We start from the raw sequence: 23,207 nt of genomic DNA, 5'->3' as shown, positions 1-23,207 counted from the left end.
ACCACATCACGTTTACTCTGCAGTCGGGTGACGGATTGCAGGGAAACACTTAAAACATACTGAGAATAAAAATAGGCAGAAAAAAAGCAAGTCAGCATCACTGATTCTCCCCATCTGGCAGTGCTGCCTCTCGCTCTTTTCTTTCTCTTCTACCCTGCCTCTTTGTCCTTCCATCTTCCCTCTCCTTCCGTCACTCCATCTCTCCCTTATTCGTGTTATGGTCCTTCTGTCATCCCGATACGAAACACCCTCTCTCGCCCTGATACACTTCTCTGTCGTACTTCACTTGTCAGTTGTATTGATCAGCTCAGCTCTTACAGGATTTACATACAGTGCTCGCCCAATTGCTTGTAACGACCTGGCACGGGTGTTTGTAAAAGTGTGTGTGTGTGTGTGTGTGTGTGTATGAGAGAGAAAGAGGAAAACACAGAGGCTGACTGACACTGACAAGCTTGACTATCTTAAATATTGATTGCCTGTGCACGCTTTTGTGCATTTGTCTCTCTCCCTTTAGGATTCTGTCCACTGTGGGTTCAGATTTCGACTTGCGGACCCTCAGGGCTGTGCGAGTATTGAGGCCCCTCAAACTGGTGTCTGGTATTCCCAGTAAGTCAGAATTCTTCATTTGAACTAACCATGACATTGAAAAATTTGGCCAGCCTCCTGCCTTGATCCCAAACAGTTTCTTTGTCATTCCTCAGTGGAGAAAATTATTTCTTTAATGTGCAGAACAGTTTCAGATTTTATCAAAATAGCATGGAGGAGCGTTTTGTGTCAAGATATTATGCAGCTTTTGTGTTGTTCTGCATAATGCACCCAAAATGTTCCAACAAAAGTGGTTCTTCTATGCACTCTCTGCTCCTTTTTTAAATGTTATAGTGGCAGCAGTGTTCCAGCACCACTGCAGTGTTATTAATAGCTTGGACGCCACTACAGGGCTGAACAGGCAAACCAAGGCTTACTCATCATAAAAGTCACTGAGCTTCTAGTGAAAACCCAATTTGAGTTGCATTCCAGTATGTGATGAACATTTAAAAAGTGTGATCATTTCACGTTAAATTAACACTTGCCATTGAGACCTTTTTGTTTGTTAGAACACATGTTTGACGGTGAAAAATGGGGGTGGTTTATATTACCTCAACTAAACATGTAGCATGGTTAAAAGTGTAATCTGAGAGTCTTGGTATAAGTGTGTGATACAGTCATATCTTATCTATGGTTTTCAGTTTCAAACTGTTATTATTATTATGACAGCACTTGCATTGAAGAGTTGGTTTTATGCTTTTTGGTTTTTCCCTTTCCTTTATTGAGTTATATATCTTTTTTGTGCATGTAACAGGTTTGCAAAGTGAAAAAGCCCAAAGTCCACTCCAAAGGGAGTTCCCATCTCCCACAGAAAACTCTGCTCTGAACTGCCTGAAAACAGCTCGTTTGTAGTCCAGCCATTACCCTTTCATCCCTGTGACGTCACAGAGGATGAAAGCAAAATGCCCGTCATTTAATGCTCGCCAAGCGGCTACTCCAACACGCCCTCAAAAACACCGGTGGAAAAACACTGAGCTGCAGCACAAACCTTGTAGGTACCAAATCCGTGCTGCCTGCCAGATCCCTATCTGCACATGCGCAAAAGTGGTCCTGTCTGTCAAAAAGGATTACCCCAAATGTGCCTGTTCGTAATTACTCGTGTGTTGTTGTCTGTTCTCATCTCAGGGCATCCAATACTGACGCTTTCAGAAAGGCTGACAAAGCGTTATTTGATCATAGTATTTGATGCAAAAAGTACCCTTCGGCGTGTGTATGAGACGCCCTGTCTAGATCGGAAGCGCTAGCTAGCTACATTAGTGTAAAAGGGTTTGAGAGCTTCCCAAAGCCCATTACCATTACCCTAACCATGACAGGGGTGTGTGCCTAAACCAAAGTCAGCGACTGTATCCATGTTGATCTGCTAACCCTACAGCTGTGCACGTCGGCCTGCTAGCAGCTAGGGTTAGCCTCCTTTGTATTGCTACTTTGTTAGATTGTTGTCATTATTAGAAATTAAAAATGTACTGTTAAATGAGTTTTTTTCATATCTTGAGTTACATCATAGTGCACGATTTAATCTCCAGTGATTAAAAAACATTTTGTTTTGATTTGAAAGATTTAGTTGGATCATTTTGAATAGGCAGATTTGCGGTAACCTTCTTTGACTGACCACTTTTGCACATGTGCAGAACTGATCTGGCAGGTGGTACAGATTTGGCACTGACACACGTCTCCTCTCCCTTCCAAACACTGGCTACCCTCCAGGCAGTCAATGGACATAAAGTTGTTACTGTGATGTAGAGACAGAGCTCGGTTATAACTTTATGGATGAAAGATACATGTGTTACAGATTAATAACTCACCACTCTGCAACTCTTGCTCCAGTCCATGTTGCTAAACTGGTAAGGGGATATACAGCTGAACCGAAGCCGTGTTTACCGGCTTCTCATTGACGCGCCCTTCTCTGCTTCTGATTGGCTAGTAGTCCTTAACTCCCAACAAAGATCATGTAGAGGCAAGATTTATCACTCCATAGCTAAAACGAAGCGTTCAACACACAGGGCGAAAAGAGGAGCAGCAGTATGACAAAAATATGGTGTTTTTTTGAAAATGAAACCATGTAAACCTGTTCTAGTACAACCCCTAAATAAGATTTTGAACCTGAAAATGTGCATAATACCACCTCTTTAAGCAGTGAAAAAAAGGAGTGGAGAGCCCGTTTTCATTCCGAGGTCGCCAAATACTGAAGCTTTGTCAGTGTCCCTCAGTTACATTACATACGTGACTTATGTAAAGTAATGTGCTTATTTGAACCCAAACCACAATCTTTTCCTAAACCTAACCAAATAGGTTTGGTGCCTAAACCCATCGAAACTGTGACCATTTCCCAACGTTAACGTTGGCTCATACAGATGCTGAAGGGTACCATGTGCGTCTGTTATGAGATGCATTGACAAAGCGTCTGTATTTGACAACCTGGGATGGAAACGTGTGGTAGTGGAGGACAAGAAGGGAGTTTAACTGCCAGATAAGTAGGGGGAGGAGGGTAAAGGCTGCAGCTTTTTTTTTTTCGATTGTAACTGTTGAAAACACACTGACATTAAAACATACGAAGGATCATAATGGGTGTAAAAATCAATGTATGCACTGTGTTGTCCAGGCTTACAGGTGGTGCTCAAATCCATCATGAAGGCCATGATTCCTCTGCTGCAAATTGGCCTGCTTCTTTTCTTTGCCATCCTCATGTTCGCCATCATTGGTCTGGAGTTCTACATGGGCAAATTCCACACAACCTGCTTTGACAATCACACAGGTAAAGGAGTATGTGTGTGTGTGTGTGTGTGTGTGTGTGTGCGTGCGTGTGTTTGCCACTTGTGTAGTCAGGATTAAGGTTGAGGTAGCCTTTATATAGCTGCTGTGCTAAAATTAGAAAAGCAATTTAGTTCAACAAAATAACATTTGTGGTGTTAAATTGTTTGTGGTACTTCCATTCCATGTTTTTGTGATGGGAAAGGCAGTTACCACAGAGTGTCATTCACTGCTAATATCTGTATACATTTCCCCGTATTCCCTGTATTAGGGCTGAATGATTTTGAAAAAATATCTAATTGTGATCATTTTAACTGATATTGCAATTGTGATATGATTTGTGATATTGAAATTTTAACATCATTATTCTCATTTTCATTGAAAAACATATTAAAATGATTAGGGTGTAATGTTTGCAGGGATCTGTACCAAACAAAGATGTTTCCTTAAGTCTGCAGAATATGATGTGTAGGCCAGGACATCTCTTCAGCATGACAGTATTTACTTTAAATTGATTGATTTTTACACACTTTTTACCTTTAACAAATATAGCGCCTCTTGCGATTTGAAAATTGCAGTAGATGTATTGCGATTTTGATAAAAGTTTGATTATTTGCTATTTTTTTGGCCTATTTAGCAGTTGTGATGAATCTCAAATATCTACTTCAAGCAGGTTAGCCTATTTTGACTATACTTTGTCCATATTACTTTATGTCGCCTATACCTTTTATTTTTTGTAGATTATTTCCTCCCTATATTTTATTCAAGAAAGTAAGGGGCTAAATCATATTTTGAGCCAGTGGATAGCACTCACTATTCTTTCAAAACAAAATGCTCATATATGCAAATATATTGTTTGTTTTGTAACACCTCCCTATTTTCATCCATTTAAAGGTGAGATTAAAGCAGATTATCCATGTGGGACTGAGCCTTCGTCACGGGGGTGTCCAGTTGGCAGCATGTGTAGAAAGTACTGGCTTGGACCAAACTATGGCATCACCCAGTTTGACAACATCCTGTTTGCTATCCTCACCGTCTTCCAGTGTATCACCATGGAGGGATGGACTGAGCTTCTCTACCATGTATGTACTCCTGAACAGGGTTTGGAACACATTTACGCACTCAGTGATCTACTTTAGCCTGCGCAGGAAAACAGAGCATGTGGATTGGAAGATATTCATCTTGTGAAGCGGAAAGGAAAGACATTGAAGGAACCAATTATCGTTGAAAGGATTTTAGGAATGAACTACTGGGTAACTAGTAGGAGTGTAACGAGACACTTAGCTCACAAGATCAAGACGAGACGAGACTCAAACAACACTATTTTTAAGCAATCTTCACTGCTAAATTATATAAAAATTCAGAGCATTAAACACTTCCTGCATTCTGGCAAATTTTCTTGACCAATTTATGGTGGAAATGTTTTTATTTATGAAAAGAGAAACACAAATCTCAGGTGACAATTCAGAATATAACAGAATATAATACAGTAAGGTTCTCAGGCATGTGTTGTTTTCAGATATGTTTTCTCCTGTAGATCAACTTTTCTAATTTAATATCATCCCTGCTGAGTCAACACACACATGCAGGCATGATTTAGTCTTCCCTCCGCTTTGTGTCTTTTGTATGGGGAAGTAAACTCTTCAAAGGGGCTATATGTAGTTTTTCAATGTAATCACTTATTAATAAATCAGTTTTTTACTACCTTTTTGTCAGTACGCACAGATTCCAACATAAACTCCACGTAAGGATACAAAACAACAATAAAGGTTTATGTGCTGAAGTCTGTTAGGCCAAATGAGAATCAAAACACAGTCAACATCAGAAAGGCTGGAGTCACGGAGAGAGTCACGTTATCTCGCTGGCTAATGCCGAGCAGTTGCTAACATTATCTGGTGCAATATATAATATGAAAAATTATGGCTTTCCACATTACTTCACCAGCTAACGCGACCCATATTACTATCCTGTGTACCACTGGTCTTCCTGTCTGTCTATAAACTTGTAGTGTATGAGCCGGGACTTTGGTAGAAACCAACCCGTTCTCATCTCAGGCGTCATGTATATACTTTGACAAAATCGTCAATCGCAAGACGTAAATTTTGCGTGTGTATGATATGCTGCAGTTTGCTATTGCGTTGCAGCTCAAAAGATGCTAACCCTGTGCACATTTGTAGGGTTAGCCGGTCGACATGCATATATTTACTGACTTAGGTTTAAACACAAACTTCTGTGACGGTTAAGGTTAGGGTAAGTTCCCTCGGGGGACTGTCCTTAAACACAAACTTCGCTACTAGCTAGCTCATGAGTTTATGCCTATGGCTCAAGCCCGTTTACGAGCACACACCTGGTTGCAATCTTAAAACTGCACCGCTGGTGGCCACTGAAAACTATATATTGTCCCTTTAAATATGCCTGATATGCATGATAAAGATAAAAATCCCTGGACTTTCTGCAAATTCATAGTCTCTCCTACATATCTGTGTTGTCTGACATGTTGGGAAAAAAGGTGTAATATTAACAGAATAACGTCATCACTTCCTAATAATTTTTAAAAGTCCTGCCCTATACTGCTTTGTATTAAGTAATTGCTCCGGTGCTAGTAGCATTATCCCCTTCAGACAGTTTGAAAAGCGAAACTAACCAACAACACTTGTGATCAGGCATAAATCCAAAATGTTAACTTTAGCACCTCTGATAAAGTGCAGCTCACAGTCTCAAACAGAGCAAGGTTATGCTTCAGTTTTTAGATGTTTATATAGCAAAACTCTACCAGCTAAGTTTCTACTCGTCGCACCTGTCTGGACTTGCAGCGTGGCAGGAGCAGGTTCACTTGATTACTATCACGGCGTACGCTGGTGTCACATCACCAGGGCGGAGTTGATTCATTCCCTGAGTCAACATTAGATGCGTTTGACTGTATGCTGTGCTACGCAGTGCTGACTTAACGTGATCATGCTGGACATAACGTAAGGCATGCTAGTAACTAGTCAGTCAGATGAGAGTTGCAGATCTCCATGCCTGTACAGTTAGGCGAGAAAAGAAAGCATTATTCAAGTGAAGAGGATGATAACCCAGAATAATTATAGTTATTTTGTTTGCCATGTTGACCCTGTTTAGGTGAGACAATTCGATGGATTAGTATTTCCATTACTGTCGTATTTGGTGGCCATTTTGTGTGGATAAAACCGCCACACAAAAGCTGGGGGGAACTGAAACTGAAACTGAAATACATTGTCAAATGGAGCTGAACTTGAGTTTAATGTTTGTCCAACATGTTTCTCAATTGTCACAATAGTATTTTCTCTCTAAAATCTTAGCCTGCACAACCAAACCAACCAACATTATTTTCTCTCATAAAATACAAAAATTTAAGTGTTTAAGCGCCCAATGATTTTCACCTGTGCACCATGTGCGTCTGCCCATAAAATAGGTACCAGCTCTTGAACAGTGTCATTACTCATGCCCAGGACTGAATAGTTCCCTGCTGTCAGTGGCAACGGTTGCTAGGAGACCAGAGGTAGATGAGGGTCTTTGAGTGTTATTGTAGTCGTCTCTTTTCCCATCTCGTCTCCCTCTCAGTCCGTCTTATTCTTATTCCCCATCTTTCTTTCTTTATTCCTTCTTTTTTCTTTCTTTATTATCCTTCTCTCTTCCCTTCATTCCTCTCTTCCCCTCTCACTCTGTGTCCCTCCTTCCCGGTGCTGCTCTATATTTAAAAGGGCCTGTTCAGCCCAAGTTATTCTTGCAGCTGCTGGGGAGGGGAGCGATAAAAGTTTAATGGTAAAAAAACGGGTCTGCAGTACATTAGGTACACAGCAGCAATGCCAGCTTACATGCAGGAAGAAGGAAAGATGGAGGACAGAGGAGACAGGTGGGCGAAAGACAGGGAGGCTATGAGAAAGTGAGTGCAAAGTGGGAAAGGGAAGAGGGGTTCTAGAGGTTGGAAAGGGCCAAATGAAGAATCAAAGACGCTGATCTGCGACAGTGAGGAGGAATGGAAAGATTGCACAGAAGAAGGAAGGGAGGAGGGAAGGTAGGAAGGAAGAAATGTAGGAAATAATGAACAAATGAGCATACACCAACATAATTAAAAATCAGGGGAAAGGGCTTCCAAAGTAGGATGCGAGTGGAGAGAGAAAACAATAAGGAGTGAATAAAGAAAATGGAAGGAGTCTGGACAGTAGGATGGTAGAGACAGAGAGGGAGAGACCAAAGCATTTGTTATACATTATTTACTCTGCACTGAGCAGCTAAATAGAGTGGCAGATATGCATTTACTTATTGAGATGACTTAAAGCAAAATCATGTCAGCCCTGCTGTTGTTTTTATTTCCAACAGCAGTGCACAGCACTTTTTAGTGCATTGGCCTCTATTTTTTTAATAGCCATGTTGCCTGAACATTTAATGATGAGTTTAGGGCAAAGTTTGCTCCAGATGTTCTTTTTTTATGAAATTAATAGCTGTTGAGAGTGAGTATTTAAGACACAAACAATGTGTGCAGTGCCTGGATGCAAATGAATGCACCTTAATTTAACAAGCAGGGCTAATAAATTGACCCTTCGCTAAGCCACGCCCCGAATATGCAGCTGGCCAGTCACAGCGCAGTATAGGTCTCGCTCTAACTGAGGTATGACACTTTCTTGGCTGCGTTCCATTGACTCGTATAGAGAGTCCCTCCCCTTCCGGTGGACCACCAGGTGACCTTACTTCGGAAAAAATATCAATGTCAATGGAAAGAGACAATACATTTTTTTATCCCGTTTGAATATACATTTAAAAGTCAAGAAAGTCGCAGTTTGATGTAAAACTGTTGAAGTATAAGACTGTGAAAATACAGCAATCAACGCTAGCGTTACCGGGTTAACATGTTGGTGACTTATATTGTGCGAGACGAGAGATGTAGTTCATTGAGCGGTTCATTGACTACCGTATTTTCCAAAATAAGGTCCCACGGGCCAGAAGCGGAAGCGTGTGACTTTTGTTGCTGTATTTTTCCAAGATATGGTCAAACGTTGCTCCTGGGTCACATATCATAGTTACATTCGCTACCCAGAGAGGTTGAAAGGAGAAGTACGATTTATTCCCTCTCCAAAACCTAAAACACATCCAGAAAAATGTGATGTTAGTTAGCTTGTGCTAGCTAAATTATTACTGAATGTAACGTTGTATAACCCTACTGTTTTGCTTTTTAATGATTGTAATAGGCAATAGAGACCTACCCAGCTGGACAGGAACAGTGTTGAGCCTTAATATCGTTGTCCTCTTTCTCATTAGTCAGGTGATGCGGTGGTTTACTTTTACTCTGTGATTGGTAGGCTTTTGCTTCTGTCTTTTTTTTTTTTTTACCTCAGTTTGACTGCCTGAATACAACCTTCAAATGCACAATGCAAACTGTCTGCTTCTTTCTAAAATTGCTTTTTTCCAGAAATTAGACAGTATTTCTCCAGGGAGTGCAATTATAGACAGCTGTGATAAAAGTACGACAGGTCCTACAGTTTATTGGACTTAGCAACAGTAACTAAGGGGGGCGTGGCTTAGAAGGGTCAATTTCACTGGTGTTTTCTTTAGTGTATGTTTGCCCAAGACAGATGTTAACCTAGCCTTAACTTTAGCACAGACAGACCAAAACATATGTCATTGCAGTTGATTCAGGCTGTACAGTCCCACTGCATCTTTCACGGACATATTCTACATGTTCTAAAGCAGCCCACAGCCTACTGGTTATACATTTTATATATTCTTCTTTTGGTGGGGTCACAAGAATGTCTAATGTCTCACTCGATCAAATATTTGGTCATTATTTCCCAGAGCTCACTTTAATAAACTTGTAAATGACCTTTGTGTTAGCTTATATGCTATTATATCAAGTTCAGAGGCTTAGAGCAAAACATTGATTACTCTGTGTGTGTGTGTGTGTGTGTGTGTGTGTGTGTGTGTGTGTGTGTGTGTGTGTGTGTGTTTCCAGAGCAACGATGCCTCAGGGAGTGCATGGAACTGGATGTACTTCATCCCCCTCATCATCATCGGCTCCTTCTTCATGCTCAACCTGGTGCTGGGTGTGTTGTCCGGGTAAGTGTCTGTTTGTGAGAGAGCACTTGTGACAAAGAGAGTGTAAAGGTTGTTTATTTGTCAGTTTTTCATCTCATATAAACTGATAGTTTGATAGATTTTGAAATAGATTTAAAAATGTTTGTGATCTATTGTCGCACTACAAATGTGGTGTGCGTGTGTGTGTTTGCAGTGAGTTTGCCAAAGAGAGAGAGCGTGTGGAGAACAGGAGCGAGTTCCTGAAGCTCAGGAGACAGCAGCAGATTGAAAGGGAACTCAATGGTTATCTGGAATGGATTTGCAAAGCTGGTATGTGCAATGTGTGGTAATTTGTTATACAAAAAGACACATTGAACCATAAAAACATTTGCAAAAAACCTGTGTACCTGTGTATGTTATCATAGTACAGTTTTCCTAGCCTGCCTATAAACACAGAGAATTCTGTGGATTTTACTATGAAGCAGCTGCAGTACATGTAGTCATGGGATTATTATTAGCTTAAACAGTTAGTTTTAAAGCAACATGTGATAATGTTTTGTGTCAGTATGTTAAATTGCATTTTATGTGCGAGAAAACAGCTTTGTAGTGACATACAGTACCACAGTTTGAACAGGGAAGACCCACTGTTTGCCCGTCGTTCTCTTTCGCTCTCTTGTCTTTTTACTGTGAACCATCTACTGAGGGCAGGAAAGATGTAGAGAAGATAAGAGGAACGGGGGGTTGGATGTTGGAAGGAGCAGATAAAGGGGCAGATAGAAAGGACAGACCTTTGATCTTCTTGAAAAGACAATCTACATAAAAACAAGGAAGCTGAAAAACAAAAGAGGGAGGGATGAGTAACAAGCACAGGTGCAGGCCAAAGACTTCCCGGTTGTAATTAAAATGAGAAATGGCAATTGATGATAAATAAAAGATTGATAGATATTGTGGAAGTCATCAAAGATAAATTTAATGCAGCTGTATACTGTATTAACATTTCTGTGTGTGTTTTGTAGAAGAGGTCATCTTGGCAGATGATGACAATGAAAATGAATATGATGGTATGAATTTGCAGATTTTTGTTTGTGCATGTGTGCAATTTTTAAGAAATAAATAAATTGATTCTTTCAGACATTCAAGCACACCAGTACTGTTGTGTTATAGATTAAACACACATGCTTTTTTTCTATTACAGGCTCCCGTAGGAGAGCCACAAAGAACCATAAAAACAAAGCTGAGCTTCTAAACCCAGAGGAAGGGGAGGGAGATCTGGCAGTAGGTGAGATACACTCTCTCTTTCTCAAACACACACACACACACACACACACACACAGTCTCAAAGGCAAACCACAGGAACATACAGATGCTATCTTATCTTGCATATCAGCATTACCTGACCCACCTCTCCTTCCCTCTCCTGTCCTCCGCTGCTCTGCACTTCTCTCCTCATGTTACTTCCCCCCCGTCTCCAACCCTCCTCATTTTCTACCTTTCCTTTCTCTGACCTGCCCTTGTTACCTCCTCCCTACTGCTCTCCTTACAACCCCTCTTTCTCCACACCTCTGATGCAGAACAGTTCTTTCTGTTTTCTCCCAATGATTTTTTATATTCTATGTAAAGACATGTTGTCATGATGTAATTGGGGCAGCACAGTTTGCTAAGAAGAGTACAGATAATCAGCTTCTTTCATTTACCACAATCTTTGCATAGTGGTCAATACCAACAAGGAAAAGAATATTCAGCTCTGACTTTTTGCTTAGCACTCAATGGAATATTCCAACAAGCAAAAAGTCAGTACTAAAATATTATTTTCCTTGTTGGTCTTGACAGAGATGCAAAGATTGTGGTAAATTAAAGAAGCTTATTACTCTGTTTACATCCTTAATGTACACAACTATACCAATAAACCACTGTCCACTTTATTGTAACACTAATAACTTACAATGTGCCTTGCTTGCCCTTCCAGGGTCACCATTTGCCCGTGCCAGCTTGAAGAGCTCCAAGCTCGAAGGATCAACTTTCAAGCGGCGTGAGCGACGGCTACGCTTCTTAATCCGACACATTGTTAAGTCCCAGGCCTTCTACTGGACCGTGCTGTGTTTGGTGGGCCTCAACACAATGTGTGTGGCAGTAGTGCATTACGACCAGCCAGAAGCACTTTCAGATTTTTTATGTGAGTAGGTGGGCGGGGGTGATACATGCATAGTTTGGTGCAAGCATGCACAGATTTTCCACAAAAATGCACAAATAGTTTCATCACAGATTACTGGAAGGGAGTGGGTGAACAAATTCTTTAGTGAATGTGACTAAATCCACGAGAGAGCCGACCCAACCAGTTAACACAAGCACATCCAAACATACAACATCTTCCTTTCGCACAGATTTTCTCTTGTGTTTCGCTCAGACATTCACAAATGGGATAAAGTGAAATTAAATGAGAAATGAAAATAGTTTATGGATTGGTTCCCTGTTTTATACTTTTTGTACTACCAAAGGTGTAACCCAGGCTACAAAACAACACAGTAAGAGGTAGAGCTTACAGGAGGAGTGGGAAATTCTTTTGAATTCATACCATTGATACAAATTACAGACTTTTTTTATAAACCCAAATCACAAAATAGCATTTTCTATTCAATACATATATCATAAAACAGTGCCCTTCCTTACAGACGACACGAATGGATGGATTGGTGGGTGGGGGGATGGATGGATGGCTGATGGACGGGTGGGTGCATAATTTGCAGATACAGGTTGAAGGATACAGGGATTGATGGTCTCCTCTCACTTTTGAGCCCTTCCCTCTCCTCTCTTCTTGGCTTCTTCCCGTCATGTAGATTTTGCTGAATTCACCTTCCTGGGGATATTCTTGACGGAGATGTTTGTAAAGATGTATGGCCTGGGCAAGCAGGCCTACCTCAACTCCTCCTTCAACTGCTTTGACTGCATTGTGAGTCCCGCAGCACTTGGCACACACCCCCACACAAAAACACTCGAGCACAAACTCACAAGCAGGTGCAAAATGCATTGGAGATATGCTGATGTGTGCACATTATTTGCTCATTATGATGGAAAAACCGTGTGCTTGCATATGCTATTATTTTTTGTTATTTTTGTGTTTGTATTAGGTGATATGTGGTAGCATATTTGAAGTGCTGTGGTCCATCATCCAGCCGGGGACATCGTTTGGCATTAGTGTGTTACGAGCTCTCAGGTTATTGAGAATCTTCAAAGTCACCAAGTGAGTCTACTGTATAATAGTTGTTTTCTCTATTATTTAGTATGTTCATATAATAATAACAGTAATAATATCACACAATTAAACACACACGTTCTGTCTTACTTTTTTCAGGTACTGGGCATCTTTGCGTAACCTTGTTGTCTCTCTGCTCAACTCCATGAAGTCCATCATCAGCTTGCTCTTCCTGCTCTTCCTCTTCATAGTTGTCTTTGCTCTGCTGGGCATGCAGCTCTTCGGAGGACAGTGAGTCCTGTTTTCCTTTTAATGTGGCTTCTCTATCTGTATTTCACTCTCCTCTTCTCCTTCCTTTTCAATAGTCTACATCTGATTTTCTACCTGTACTGATGATGCTTCCATGTTTTTACCCTCACACTTTTCTTTAATATCTCCTTCTCCCTTTTAATTTCCCCTGCTAGGTTTAATTTTGAAACTGGCACTCCTCCGACCAACTTTGATACTTTCCCTGCAGCAATAATGACAGTGTTCCAGGTGAGGACAGGAAACAATGTAAAGGGGAGGAAGGGAGGGAGAGGCTGGGAGGGGAATGGTGGGAGAAGAGAAGGCCTGGATTAAGACTAAATGATTAAAGGATTAAAGAGGATTTGCACACGAGAAAGTGATATAACATGTAGAATGCTACATTAAAATTTTTAAATGTCATTAGTCACCAGCATAATTTGGTTAAAGCTTGTCTACGTGGTTACGGTGTGATTATGCTCGAGGGTGTTTTGACTATAGCATTTTAAATTAATACATATTGTGTGTTTATGTTTTCTATTTCAAAGCATAATTAATCTAATCATGTTTTGTATTTGTAGTATTTGTGAATATGGAATTGTTTGACAATTTTTTTTGTGTGTGTGTGTGTGTGTGTGTGTGTGTGTGTCAGATCCTGACCGGTGAGGACTGGAACATGGTGATGTACGATGGCATCCAATCTCAGGGCGGAGTCAACAAGGGCATGGCCTTCTCTGTCTTCTTCATCGTGCTCACGCTTTTCGGCAACTGTATCCCTTGACTGTAAAAATGCAAAGAAGCACACAAAACACACTATACTAGAAATTTGCAGTTACATTTATTTTTTGTGTTTTACTTACTGACTTTGGACCGAATACACAGATCTCGACACTTTTTAGTTTGTGTTAATCACCATAAACTGGTAAGGGATCTGACCTTGTTTCTTGTATCATTTGTCCAACAGTTACAGCATACCAAGTGTTTTAGCCAATTACTGTATATGAATGATGTGTACAAACAAACTCCTACATGCTGGATTTCCTTTAACTCTGTGCTCAGACACTCTGCTGAATGTGTTCTTGGCTATCGCTGTGGACAATTTGGCCAATGCACAGGAACTGACCAAGGTACACTATAGTCCAATTTTACTCAGTGCCATTTCTTTTCTGAACGCTAAAAATCTCAAGAGTTATGCTCCTCTACTCAATGATTCCTTGTCTTTCATTCATTCAGTTTCATTATTCCCACTTCATTCATCTTTGCTTATTTCTGATCTCGCTCTCTCTCACTCTCTCTCTCTCTGCAGGATGAACAAGAGGAAGAGGAGGCCGCCAGTCAGAAGATCGCCCTGCAGAAAGCCAAGGAGGTGGCTGAAGTCAGCCCGCTATCTGCTGCCAACCTCTCCATTGCAGCGTGAGGTTTTTTTCTCTGTTACTGTTGCACTCCTGTTTTTATATCCATTTGAAACCTTTTTCACAGGCAGGACTTTTAGGGCTAAACAATTGCACATATATCTTTACAGAAATTCTTTCAGCGACTAGGAGTCAAGTACTTATGCAAAATTAAGCACCTTAGAGAAAGCACAGTGTACTGCACTAACACAAAGAGTTATTGGAATGAGGAAAATTGTTGATAAACCTCTGTCATCTGTTTAGGTTTGGACCCTTACCACAGCACTTCATCAGGTATCAGTCTGAAAATGGTGATGTTATTGCAAAAAGCTTTTACATCACAGTTTATGGTCTCACAGAACTTAGCCCACGTCAAAAGACTACATTAATATACTGACCTAAAGCACACTCCTTGATGTTGTTTAAGTTTGGATTGGAACCACGCTGACCTTCGGAAATGCCGCCTAAATCGCTCCTGTTATAATTTCAGGTTAAAAATAAGGACTGTGTTGTCAGTGCTGCAATTTTTTTGCCAAATTCCCAAAATTTTCTATCTTTGTTTAAAATGAAGCAAATTCACATTGCACTAGGTGCGGACAGATTTTATGCAGAAATTCTGCATGAATTTTTTGCGTATATTCAGCACATTTTCTCATCACAGTGGTGTGAAACAGCTTTTGTTCTGCGGTCTTTTATGGGCACATTCAGCAAGACTGTTCATATGCTTCACCTACACAGTAACAACTACATTTCTTTGCCTTGCTTGGAATAAATGATCATCCCGTTTGTTTTTTAACAACCATAGGTAGACATGCGTAGTTAAAGTGAGGTTTTTTTATCTGACCACAGAAATTTTCTGATAAAGTAAAACATGCATGCACTTGCTTCTTTCTCCCTCTCTTTTCTTCTTTTTATTTATCTTTCTCTTTGTCACACTCTTTTGTGAATACTAAAACACACACACACACACACACACACACACACACACACACACACACAAGCAAGTGTTGGATTGATCTGGGTCAGCCCTCCTCTGTTCAGGAGAGTCAGAGTCTTTGATCTCTTTTTTCTGTATACACAGGGGTCTTTCCTTTCACTCCTGGTAAAGTTCACACACTCTCACACATAGAGATGTACACATAACACACCATTGTCTGTCCCTTAAAAAGCACTACAGGGGAGCCTGAGTCTGTGCCGAGAAATATCACACATAGAAAACAGACAACACATACACACAGCTCTGACCTTTACGCCTTTGGTACATCAGCCTCTGCCCACTTTATATCACACACATATTATCAAATGTGCCCAAGAGGTAAAGCTCATAACATGTTCATCATTTCGTGAATCACACTGTTTCTTGTTACTTTATGTGGTGTATGTAGTGTACTTCACCGTGCTGTGAGCATTTGTGTCTGTGTATCAGTAAACTTTATTTTAGCTGACAGTCCTATGAAGGTTAAATATTTATTTTTCAGTACAATGCACTTGTATATGCAGTATCTCACAAAAGTGAGTACACCCCTCACATTATTGTAAATATTTGATTGTATCTCTTCATGTGACAACATTGAAGAAATGGCATTTTTCTACAATGTAAAGTAGTGAGTGTACAGCTTGCATAAATTTGTTGTCCCCTCAAAATAACACATCACACAGCCATAAATGTCTAAACTGCTGGCAACAAAAGTGAGTACACCCCTAAAAAGTGAGATACTGTATGTATGTATGTGTGGTGTGTGTGTGTGGTGTGTGTGTGTGTGTATGGGAAATAAAGAAACTGTATGTGCTGGTTTAGCCAGAAAAGCTTCACTTGCGTACTGAACTAGAATCCTGTAGCAACTCTAAGAAGCTAGGGTAGGGATGAGTCTTTGATTAGATCACAGTACTAGCAATGTAGGACTGTAGTGGGCGTTACATTCCACTGTAAATCCAAATCCTTCATTTCCGTAGCACAACAAAAGAGAAAGACATTGAAATTCCAATGGAGATAGTTCTTGTATTTCCAAGCTTTTTAAACTTGGGAATATCAGTGGTGCATGAAGATTCTCTTAAGAAGATGTTCTGTGGTGTATTCAGGAAGGACGCTGCCATGAAAGCTACATAAAACCCACAGAGAACAGTTGTAAGGCTACATGCTAGCACACGCATTTATGAATGAAACACAGTGAACCCTTAAACATCCATACAATCAGATTACAGGAATACAGCAACAATGTAGTAAATCCGTTTTTAATCACTTTAATGGTGTGAGTCTACAAGGCTGTAAATCGTTTCCCTAATGGGTTTTCAGTCGTTAATGCACGGCAGTTTGTGATAAATATTTTTTTTAGTTTTTCCATTTAGCTTTGCTGTGTGCTAAACTGTTAGCATGCTCTATAGCAAAGCATAACATGTTATTATATATTATATTGTTTTTTTAATCTTGATGTAACCTTTGTAGGGTCATTCCTCTTCAGCATACTGCCAGTATGAGTACATCACGAATTTTAGTGGACACAAATCACGTGTGTATGGTAAATGTGTGAACTTTTGGAAGCTTTTCTAGTGTAATGTAGTGTTATTTTAAGATGGAGGAGGAGGAATTTGATGAAGAACTGCAAAAGTAAAGACAGAAAACCGCAAACAGCACTTTTTAAAAAATAATATAAACAAAAAAGAGAGAGAGAAATGAAGGATTTGTAGATCAAGAATGTAATTGACTGGAAAAGGTTAGCTAAAAATGAAAAATGAAATTCAAATTTCTAATTAAAGATATTGTACAGACAAATAGGAATATCAGAGATAATGTTAGGACTTGAAAAAGATATTGTAAGAAATCATCAGGACAGAAAAGCGGTAGTCACGCAGGGTGAGTGAGTGATGCAAGAAAGATGAAATTTGTGAGACTGCGAAAACGAGGACAGTGAAAAATAAATAGGATTGTTTTAGATTTGCAGATGGAACAAGCTGCAGAGGTGAGTGCGTGTGAATGTCTGGGTATATGTGTTTTGTGTGTGTGAAGGGTTGCATTCCAAAATGCTCAATCTTTTAGGGGAAAAAAATGTTACAATTTCTTGTTCAGTTTTTGTATTTCAGAAATATATTTTTCTTAATTTAGACAGACTGTTTATAAATAGTGGATGGATAGCCCATTTTGGAATGAAATCCTCCTTCTGTTCTTTCGTGCCATCTCACTCACCAGCTGTTTCCCTCCTCAGCAACAAAGTACACAGTGAGTGTCACAACGCTACCGACCCCTTTCTGGACTGGTATTTATTTATTTGTTTATTCATTTCTGATTCCCTTCTGTTTATTGATTACAACCATTCCTTGCTTTCTTATGTGTTTTAGAACACCCTCCTTTCCTTGTCCCTTTGTTCCTAACTTCTTTATGAAGTACATACCTGGCTTTCGTTAGCTGTTATTTGTGTTGGCTCATTTTTAAGAGTACATTTTCTGTTGCCTGCACCTGGCAGTACGGCTGTTGCTTTACTGTGGTTCACTATTAGCCCTGAGAAAAAAATGGAGTTCACGTTGACTACTGGTAGCTGTTTTGGAGGGTAAGAAAGGATGTGGTAACTCAGAGTTTTGGGGTGTTCTATCTCACACAGGCTCCGCCCTCTACTGGACTCTATGGATACTACCTCCTCCAATCACACGCACACACTTGCCCACTGAAATTTTTATTGTGCACGTTGCTTCGGTAGAGTGGAGGTGGATTTGTTTGCCAACCGGCACAACACCCACTGCCTGCTGGGGATGGAAACGTTTGCACATGCACCCTGGAAGCGTTGCTGTATGCATCCCCCCCCACCTCATCTCATCCCTCCAGTTAGGTGAGGCGGGAACGGTGTCATTGTGGTAGAAGTGACGCAGCAGACATTGACAGAGCCCTGGCCTGTACCTTTGGGCCTGGGGGGCTCTGTCACAAGAGTGAGGCGTCATATGCGCGATGCTGGTATTGGACCAGCCTCTCCAGGTTTGGCTTCTGAAAGGGAGAGGCAGACAGAGGCTGGTCTATCTGCTGAGGTCATACAGTCCATCTAGATGGCAGGCAATCTCCACCACGTCTTACTGTAAAGCTAAGTGGTTAGGCTTTCAGTGCTGATGCATTGAGAGGGAGACGGATCCGTCTACCTGTTCGGTGGGATCTGTTCTCTCTTTCCGGCAAGGTCTGATGGAGAAGGGGCTGTCACACTCAACCATCACGGTGTACACAACAGCTATCTCTCCTGTGAAGAACAGCCACCCGCTCCTGATGCGCTTGGGCCTGAGAAGACAGCGGCCAATGTTGTGTCTCTCGGCATCTCAGTTGGACTCTGCTTGTGCTGGAGGCTCTAAGCTCTGCACCTTATGAGCCCCTGGAGCAGTCCTCATTGAAAATGCTATCTCTCAAACAGCCTTGCTGCTAGCTCTGACCTCTGCTAAGAAGGTGAGTAAGCTGTGTGCTCTGTCGGCAGCTGCATGCTGCTTCATGGTGACCATAGTGCAGCCGGATTGAGACAAAACCCCTCCTTTGTTCTTAAGAATATAAGGAGCATGTTCAGGTCCAGGGCATTAAATCTGGATGCCTTCTACCCCCCTACCCCACTTAGGCTAACATCCTATGTAGAGCACACAGCCCCCATTCGCCGCACTGGTCAGCTGTTCATCTGTTTCAGTGAAAGTGCAGTCGGTAAGACCCTGTCCAAGAAGAGCCTGGCCAGCTGGCTTTGTCAGTATGTCTCCCAAGCCTGTACACGGACGGGAACAGACCCACCCTCAGTGGTGCGTGCACATTCCACTCAAAGTGTCTACAACCCCTTTCAGCAGGGTGTGTGTCGAAGAGATCTGATCCTTACCGTGCCCGTTTGTGCGTTTCTATCTCTTAGATATGTCGGGCTCCTTCTCGGGATCCTGCTCGCAAAGTGCAACCTAGGATCTGTAAAGTAAGGATCCGGTGGTGCCTGATATTCCAGTGAGAAGTCAGGGCAGTCCACGTGTTAATGATCCGGCCAAACCCCTATTGGTCCAGCGCTTTTTTCAGGGGTGCCCTACCATTCTGTCACTAAGGTGATGTGGTAGTCGGGGCTTGTTGTGATAGACTTTGGCTTGTCACGGCTAGGGTGGACAGTCATCGGGGCTGTGTGAGATAGAACAAAGGTTATGATATAGTAACACTAGTTCTATAAGCACAGGCGGAGCCCTCTACCAACAAGCCCTGCCAAGGGTTTCCATATCGTAACCTTCGTTTCTGGATCGAGTAAAAAGGCCGCTCAGTCACCGTAACAGATTCTTGCGTGACTTTGCCATCTAGTTAGTTAAGATTGGTGGGGATTTAAGGTACCACTTTGGCTTTTTGTCCTGCAGAAAGCCTGTTTGGGTAGGTAAATTATAGATTATTATAATGAATTCTGATCTTGCCTCAGTGTTATCCTTCATTTTGTTTCCCCAAATGGTTTACCAAAGTAGGGCTGTCCTGTCCAGTGCTTTGGCAAGCTGTGTAGACACCCAGAACCTTGTTCTATTAGGTCCATCCAAATGACTCTTTTAAATATCTGTCGCTCCCAGTGTGTCTTTATGTCCTGGCTATTTTATGTACTTATATTTTTGGTGTTGGTTTTCACATCATTCTCATGGCTTTGTGTCTATAGTTGCACAACACCACATGTCTTTAAACAGGTCTTTAATGCTGTCAATCCCCTCCTCTCTCTCCACCCTGCTTCATTTTGCAGTAAGGAGCAGCAGAAGAACAACAATAAGGGAATCAATAAGTCAGTGTGGGAACAACGCACCAAGGAGCTGAGGAGGCAGACTCTGGTGTCCAGTCGCGAGGCCCTCTATAACGAGCTGGACGCTGACGAGCGCTGGAAGGCAAGGACAGGCAATGGGGAGCAAAACAATGTAAAGGACAAGGCAAACAAAGGCCCCTAGACTTGTGCTATCAGTTTACACAAGTGACGGCAATGATGATGATGTCTTATGTTAACATGTTGCTTTCCTAATATTTATTTATTTATAGTTTAATGTGAATGTAATTTACAGTTGCAATGTTCATTTATTTTGTAGAAGTAAATTTTGCTGCTTCTTCACTAGCTAGAAAGATGTCTCTTTTGTATCTTCATTCTTTCTCTCTATAATGCCTCTCATTCCTCTTCTCTCCTTGCAGGTGAACTATTCACGTCAAATCCGTCCAGACATGAAGACCCACCTGGATCGACCCTTGGTGGTTGACCCCCATGAGAACCGCAACAACAACACCAACAAGACCACTGCAAACAATTCGGACCTCTGCTTCAGCCAGCACCATCCTGCTGATGAGCTCCACAGACAAACACTCCTCCACGAACAGGGTGGCCAAGTTGGAGGGGGTGGTGGAGGAGGCTCAGGTCCAATCAGGCCTCCCATGGAGCGGGGCGAGTCCACAGAGAGCAGGCGCAGCCGCAAAAGTGAGCACCACCACCACGCCTCTCATATCCGATTAGACGCTACAGTGATTCCTGGACCAGGCGGAGAGGAGAGGCCGCCCAGGCGCCATCACCACACCCGGAGCGGCAGCCGAGGGGGGGGGCAGTCAGAACACCGGAAGCCCAGGTCACACCGAAAAAGCGCAGAAGATGGTGAGGATGGCAGGGGAGGGGCTGGAAAAACAGGGAGACATAAAAGCAAAGGACTTGACGGTGGAGAAGGAGGAGAGCAGGAGGGAGGTGGCGATGGCAGTGAGAGGAGGCCAAGAAGAAATCGGCATGGCACGGAGGGCGAGGGGAAGAGGATGTGCCAGCACAGAAGGAAGTATGTCCATTGCACCTGGCTGTAGATATGCAAATATCAAACAGTTGGATATTCACGTTGCAGTTTTTGTCTGTGTTGTGATGTCCTCTCATCCTAAATGTTTATCCTCAGTATTTCTTCCCTGTTCTCTTTCCACTCTTCTCTCCATCTCAACTTTCCTTTTCTATCGCCAATTGTTCCTTCTCACTCCTTCTTTCTAGGGAATGCAGTGTCCCTAACCTCTCTACCACCCGGCCTATTCAAAAGAGCCTCTCCAGGCAAGACAGCCAGTACAGTGAGGACATGGACAACCTCATGAATACCAAACTGGTCTCTGGCTCTACCCCACCAAGCGATGGTGGTGATCAAGTTACCAACCACACTGTGGCCTCTGGCTTTGGATCTGCCCTCCATCTTGCTAACAGTGGCACTCATGGGAGTTTGGTCACATTAGATAGCTATGGGAGCATTGCACACCACCGTGCCAACAGTGTCATCAGGCTGCCCCACCATGACTACACAACTGTTGACATGCCAATTTTTCCATCCACCAATGCCATACTGCAGGGTAAGGGCAGCAGGCATGTGTGTTGTTTTCTTTACCTTCACTCTTCTTAAAGTGTTTCCTTGAATAAACCTTTGTTTTCATGCCATCATCTCCCATTTTTTCTCTCCCTCTTTGATCCAGTTAATAAGAATGCCAACACAGAGCCACTGCCAGCGAAGGAGAATAAGGATGATGATGATGACGAGAAGGGAGGTGAAGGAGGACCCAGGCCCATGCCTCCCTACAGCTCCATGTTCATCCTGTCTACCACCAACCCGTAAGTGGGATGGTTACAAACACATCCACACACACTTGCCTACACCATATAAATGCACGTAAGCTGACACACAGGACTGCATTCTGCCAACATCCACAACTGGATGGAGAAAAGCACATTCATTGTACTTATAAAGCAGGTCTCATGCATAGCATTAAAAAACTAAATTTCTTTATGTGCTCCTAGGTTTCGGCGGGCGTGTCACTACATCTGCACCTTGCGTTATTTTGAGATGTGTATCCTGCTGGTCATTGCCATGAGCAGTATCGCCTTGGCTGCTGAAGACCCTGTCTGGCCCGAGTCCCCTCGCAACAATGTGAGAAAGTCGACAAAGATTAATGTACCAATGCTTTTGTTGCATGAAATATTATGTATACACGTTATAACAATTCATTTTAATTTTGTTTTTTATTTAACATAGTGGTTGCTTTTTTCTTTGTAGCCTCACTCCAGCCCTCTGTGGAGTTGGACCAATAAATAGATAAATCATATCACATCCTCCTATTATTTTGATAACAGAACATTTTAATGAAGGACAATTTTTAAATCTTACCCAGAGGGAGACAAACTCATGGATTATTTTTGTATAGCATGTTTATGCAGGTATAATAAACATTTATATGCAATGCACTTTGTAAGTACTGCTTCTCCCACGTGTACTTACATACACTTAAAATATCAGGTAATAAAACGCACCCAGTTTGCAATCAAATTCTGCAATGTATACAGAATGCCACAGCACGCCTCGTATTTAATCTACCAATGGTCTACCATGTGACCCCCATCTTCCAAAACTTCCCCTGGCTCCTGTAGTAGCTTGCATCAGATTTATGACAATCATAGTGGCCTAAAAGGCTGTCAATGAAACTGCCCCCACTTACCTCCAGGTGTTAGTCAGACCTTATGCAACAGCTCGAGCTCTCCGCTCAACTACCTCTGCTGGTCTGCTTGCAACGGCATCGCTCAGAGCAAGCAAAAGTCACTCAGCTAAGCCACAACTCTTCTCTGCTGAGGCGTTGCATTGGTGAAATGAGCTCCTGGCAAATGTCAGGAAGCAGAGTACCGCACGTAACTCAAGACTCAGTTGTTCAGAGTTCACCTGGACTTGGCATAGCCAAAAAAGAAATAAATCCTGGCTCTTAAAAAATAGTAGAGAACAGAAACCTATTGTTTTTTCACTTTCTTCTGACAAATGTACTTATTGTAAGTTGCTTTGGACAAAAGCATCTGCTAAATGCAAAATGTAAAAATGTACAGCACATTTAAAGTTTAAAATAATTGTCTGAACATCTGAATTTGGAAATCATACTGTACGTTAGGGCTGCAGCTAACGATGATTTTAGTATTCGAAGCTTCGATAGATTATTTCCACGATTCATCGATGCGTCGTTTAAGAAGTAGGATTACTTTTGCTTGGCGGTG

The 23,207-nt window shown here is 41.8% G+C and overlaps 1 protein-coding gene across 1 annotated transcript in view; it reads left to right on the top strand.

Annotated features, from left to right (window-relative positions):
- cacna1aa (calcium channel, voltage-dependent, P/Q type, alpha 1A subunit, a) overlaps positions 1 to 23,207 on the top strand; it is a 75,992-nt gene that overhangs the window by 11,066 nt on the left and 41,719 nt on the right. The window contains exons 4-25 of the mRNA XM_046076087.1: positions 515 to 606; positions 3,185 to 3,337; positions 4,228 to 4,415; positions 9,302 to 9,405; positions 9,578 to 9,693; positions 10,380 to 10,424; positions 10,559 to 10,642; positions 11,330 to 11,536; positions 12,198 to 12,310; positions 12,489 to 12,601; positions 12,713 to 12,844; positions 13,018 to 13,090; positions 13,491 to 13,608; positions 13,898 to 13,965; positions 14,145 to 14,251; positions 14,494 to 14,523; positions 17,430 to 17,480; positions 19,926 to 20,094; positions 20,360 to 20,982; positions 21,183 to 21,529; positions 21,650 to 21,785; positions 21,972 to 22,101. Coding sequence (XP_045932043.1) covers positions 515 to 606; positions 3,185 to 3,337; positions 4,228 to 4,415; positions 9,302 to 9,405; positions 9,578 to 9,693; positions 10,380 to 10,424; positions 10,559 to 10,642; positions 11,330 to 11,536; positions 12,198 to 12,310; positions 12,489 to 12,601; positions 12,713 to 12,844; positions 13,018 to 13,090; positions 13,491 to 13,608; positions 13,898 to 13,965; positions 14,145 to 14,251; positions 14,494 to 14,523; positions 17,430 to 17,480; positions 19,926 to 20,094; positions 20,360 to 20,982; positions 21,183 to 21,529; positions 21,650 to 21,785; positions 21,972 to 22,101 — 3,199 coding nt within the window. The remainder of the gene's footprint in view (positions 1 to 514; positions 607 to 3,184; positions 3,338 to 4,227; positions 4,416 to 9,301; positions 9,406 to 9,577; positions 9,694 to 10,379; positions 10,425 to 10,558; positions 10,643 to 11,329; positions 11,537 to 12,197; positions 12,311 to 12,488; positions 12,602 to 12,712; positions 12,845 to 13,017; positions 13,091 to 13,490; positions 13,609 to 13,897; positions 13,966 to 14,144; positions 14,252 to 14,493; positions 14,524 to 17,429; positions 17,481 to 19,925; positions 20,095 to 20,359; positions 20,983 to 21,182; positions 21,530 to 21,649; positions 21,786 to 21,971; positions 22,102 to 23,207) is intronic.

Source organism: Micropterus dolomieu, linkage group LG02 (genome assembly GCF_021292245.1).
Source record: "Micropterus dolomieu isolate WLL.071019.BEF.003 ecotype Adirondacks linkage group LG02, ASM2129224v1, whole genome shotgun sequence".
In the NCBI taxonomy this organism is placed as follows: Eukaryota; Metazoa; Chordata; class Actinopteri; order Centrarchiformes; family Centrarchidae; genus Micropterus; species Micropterus dolomieu.
The sequence above is the reverse complement of the archived record's forward strand: the minus strand, read 5'-3'. Positions and strand labels throughout refer to the sequence as shown.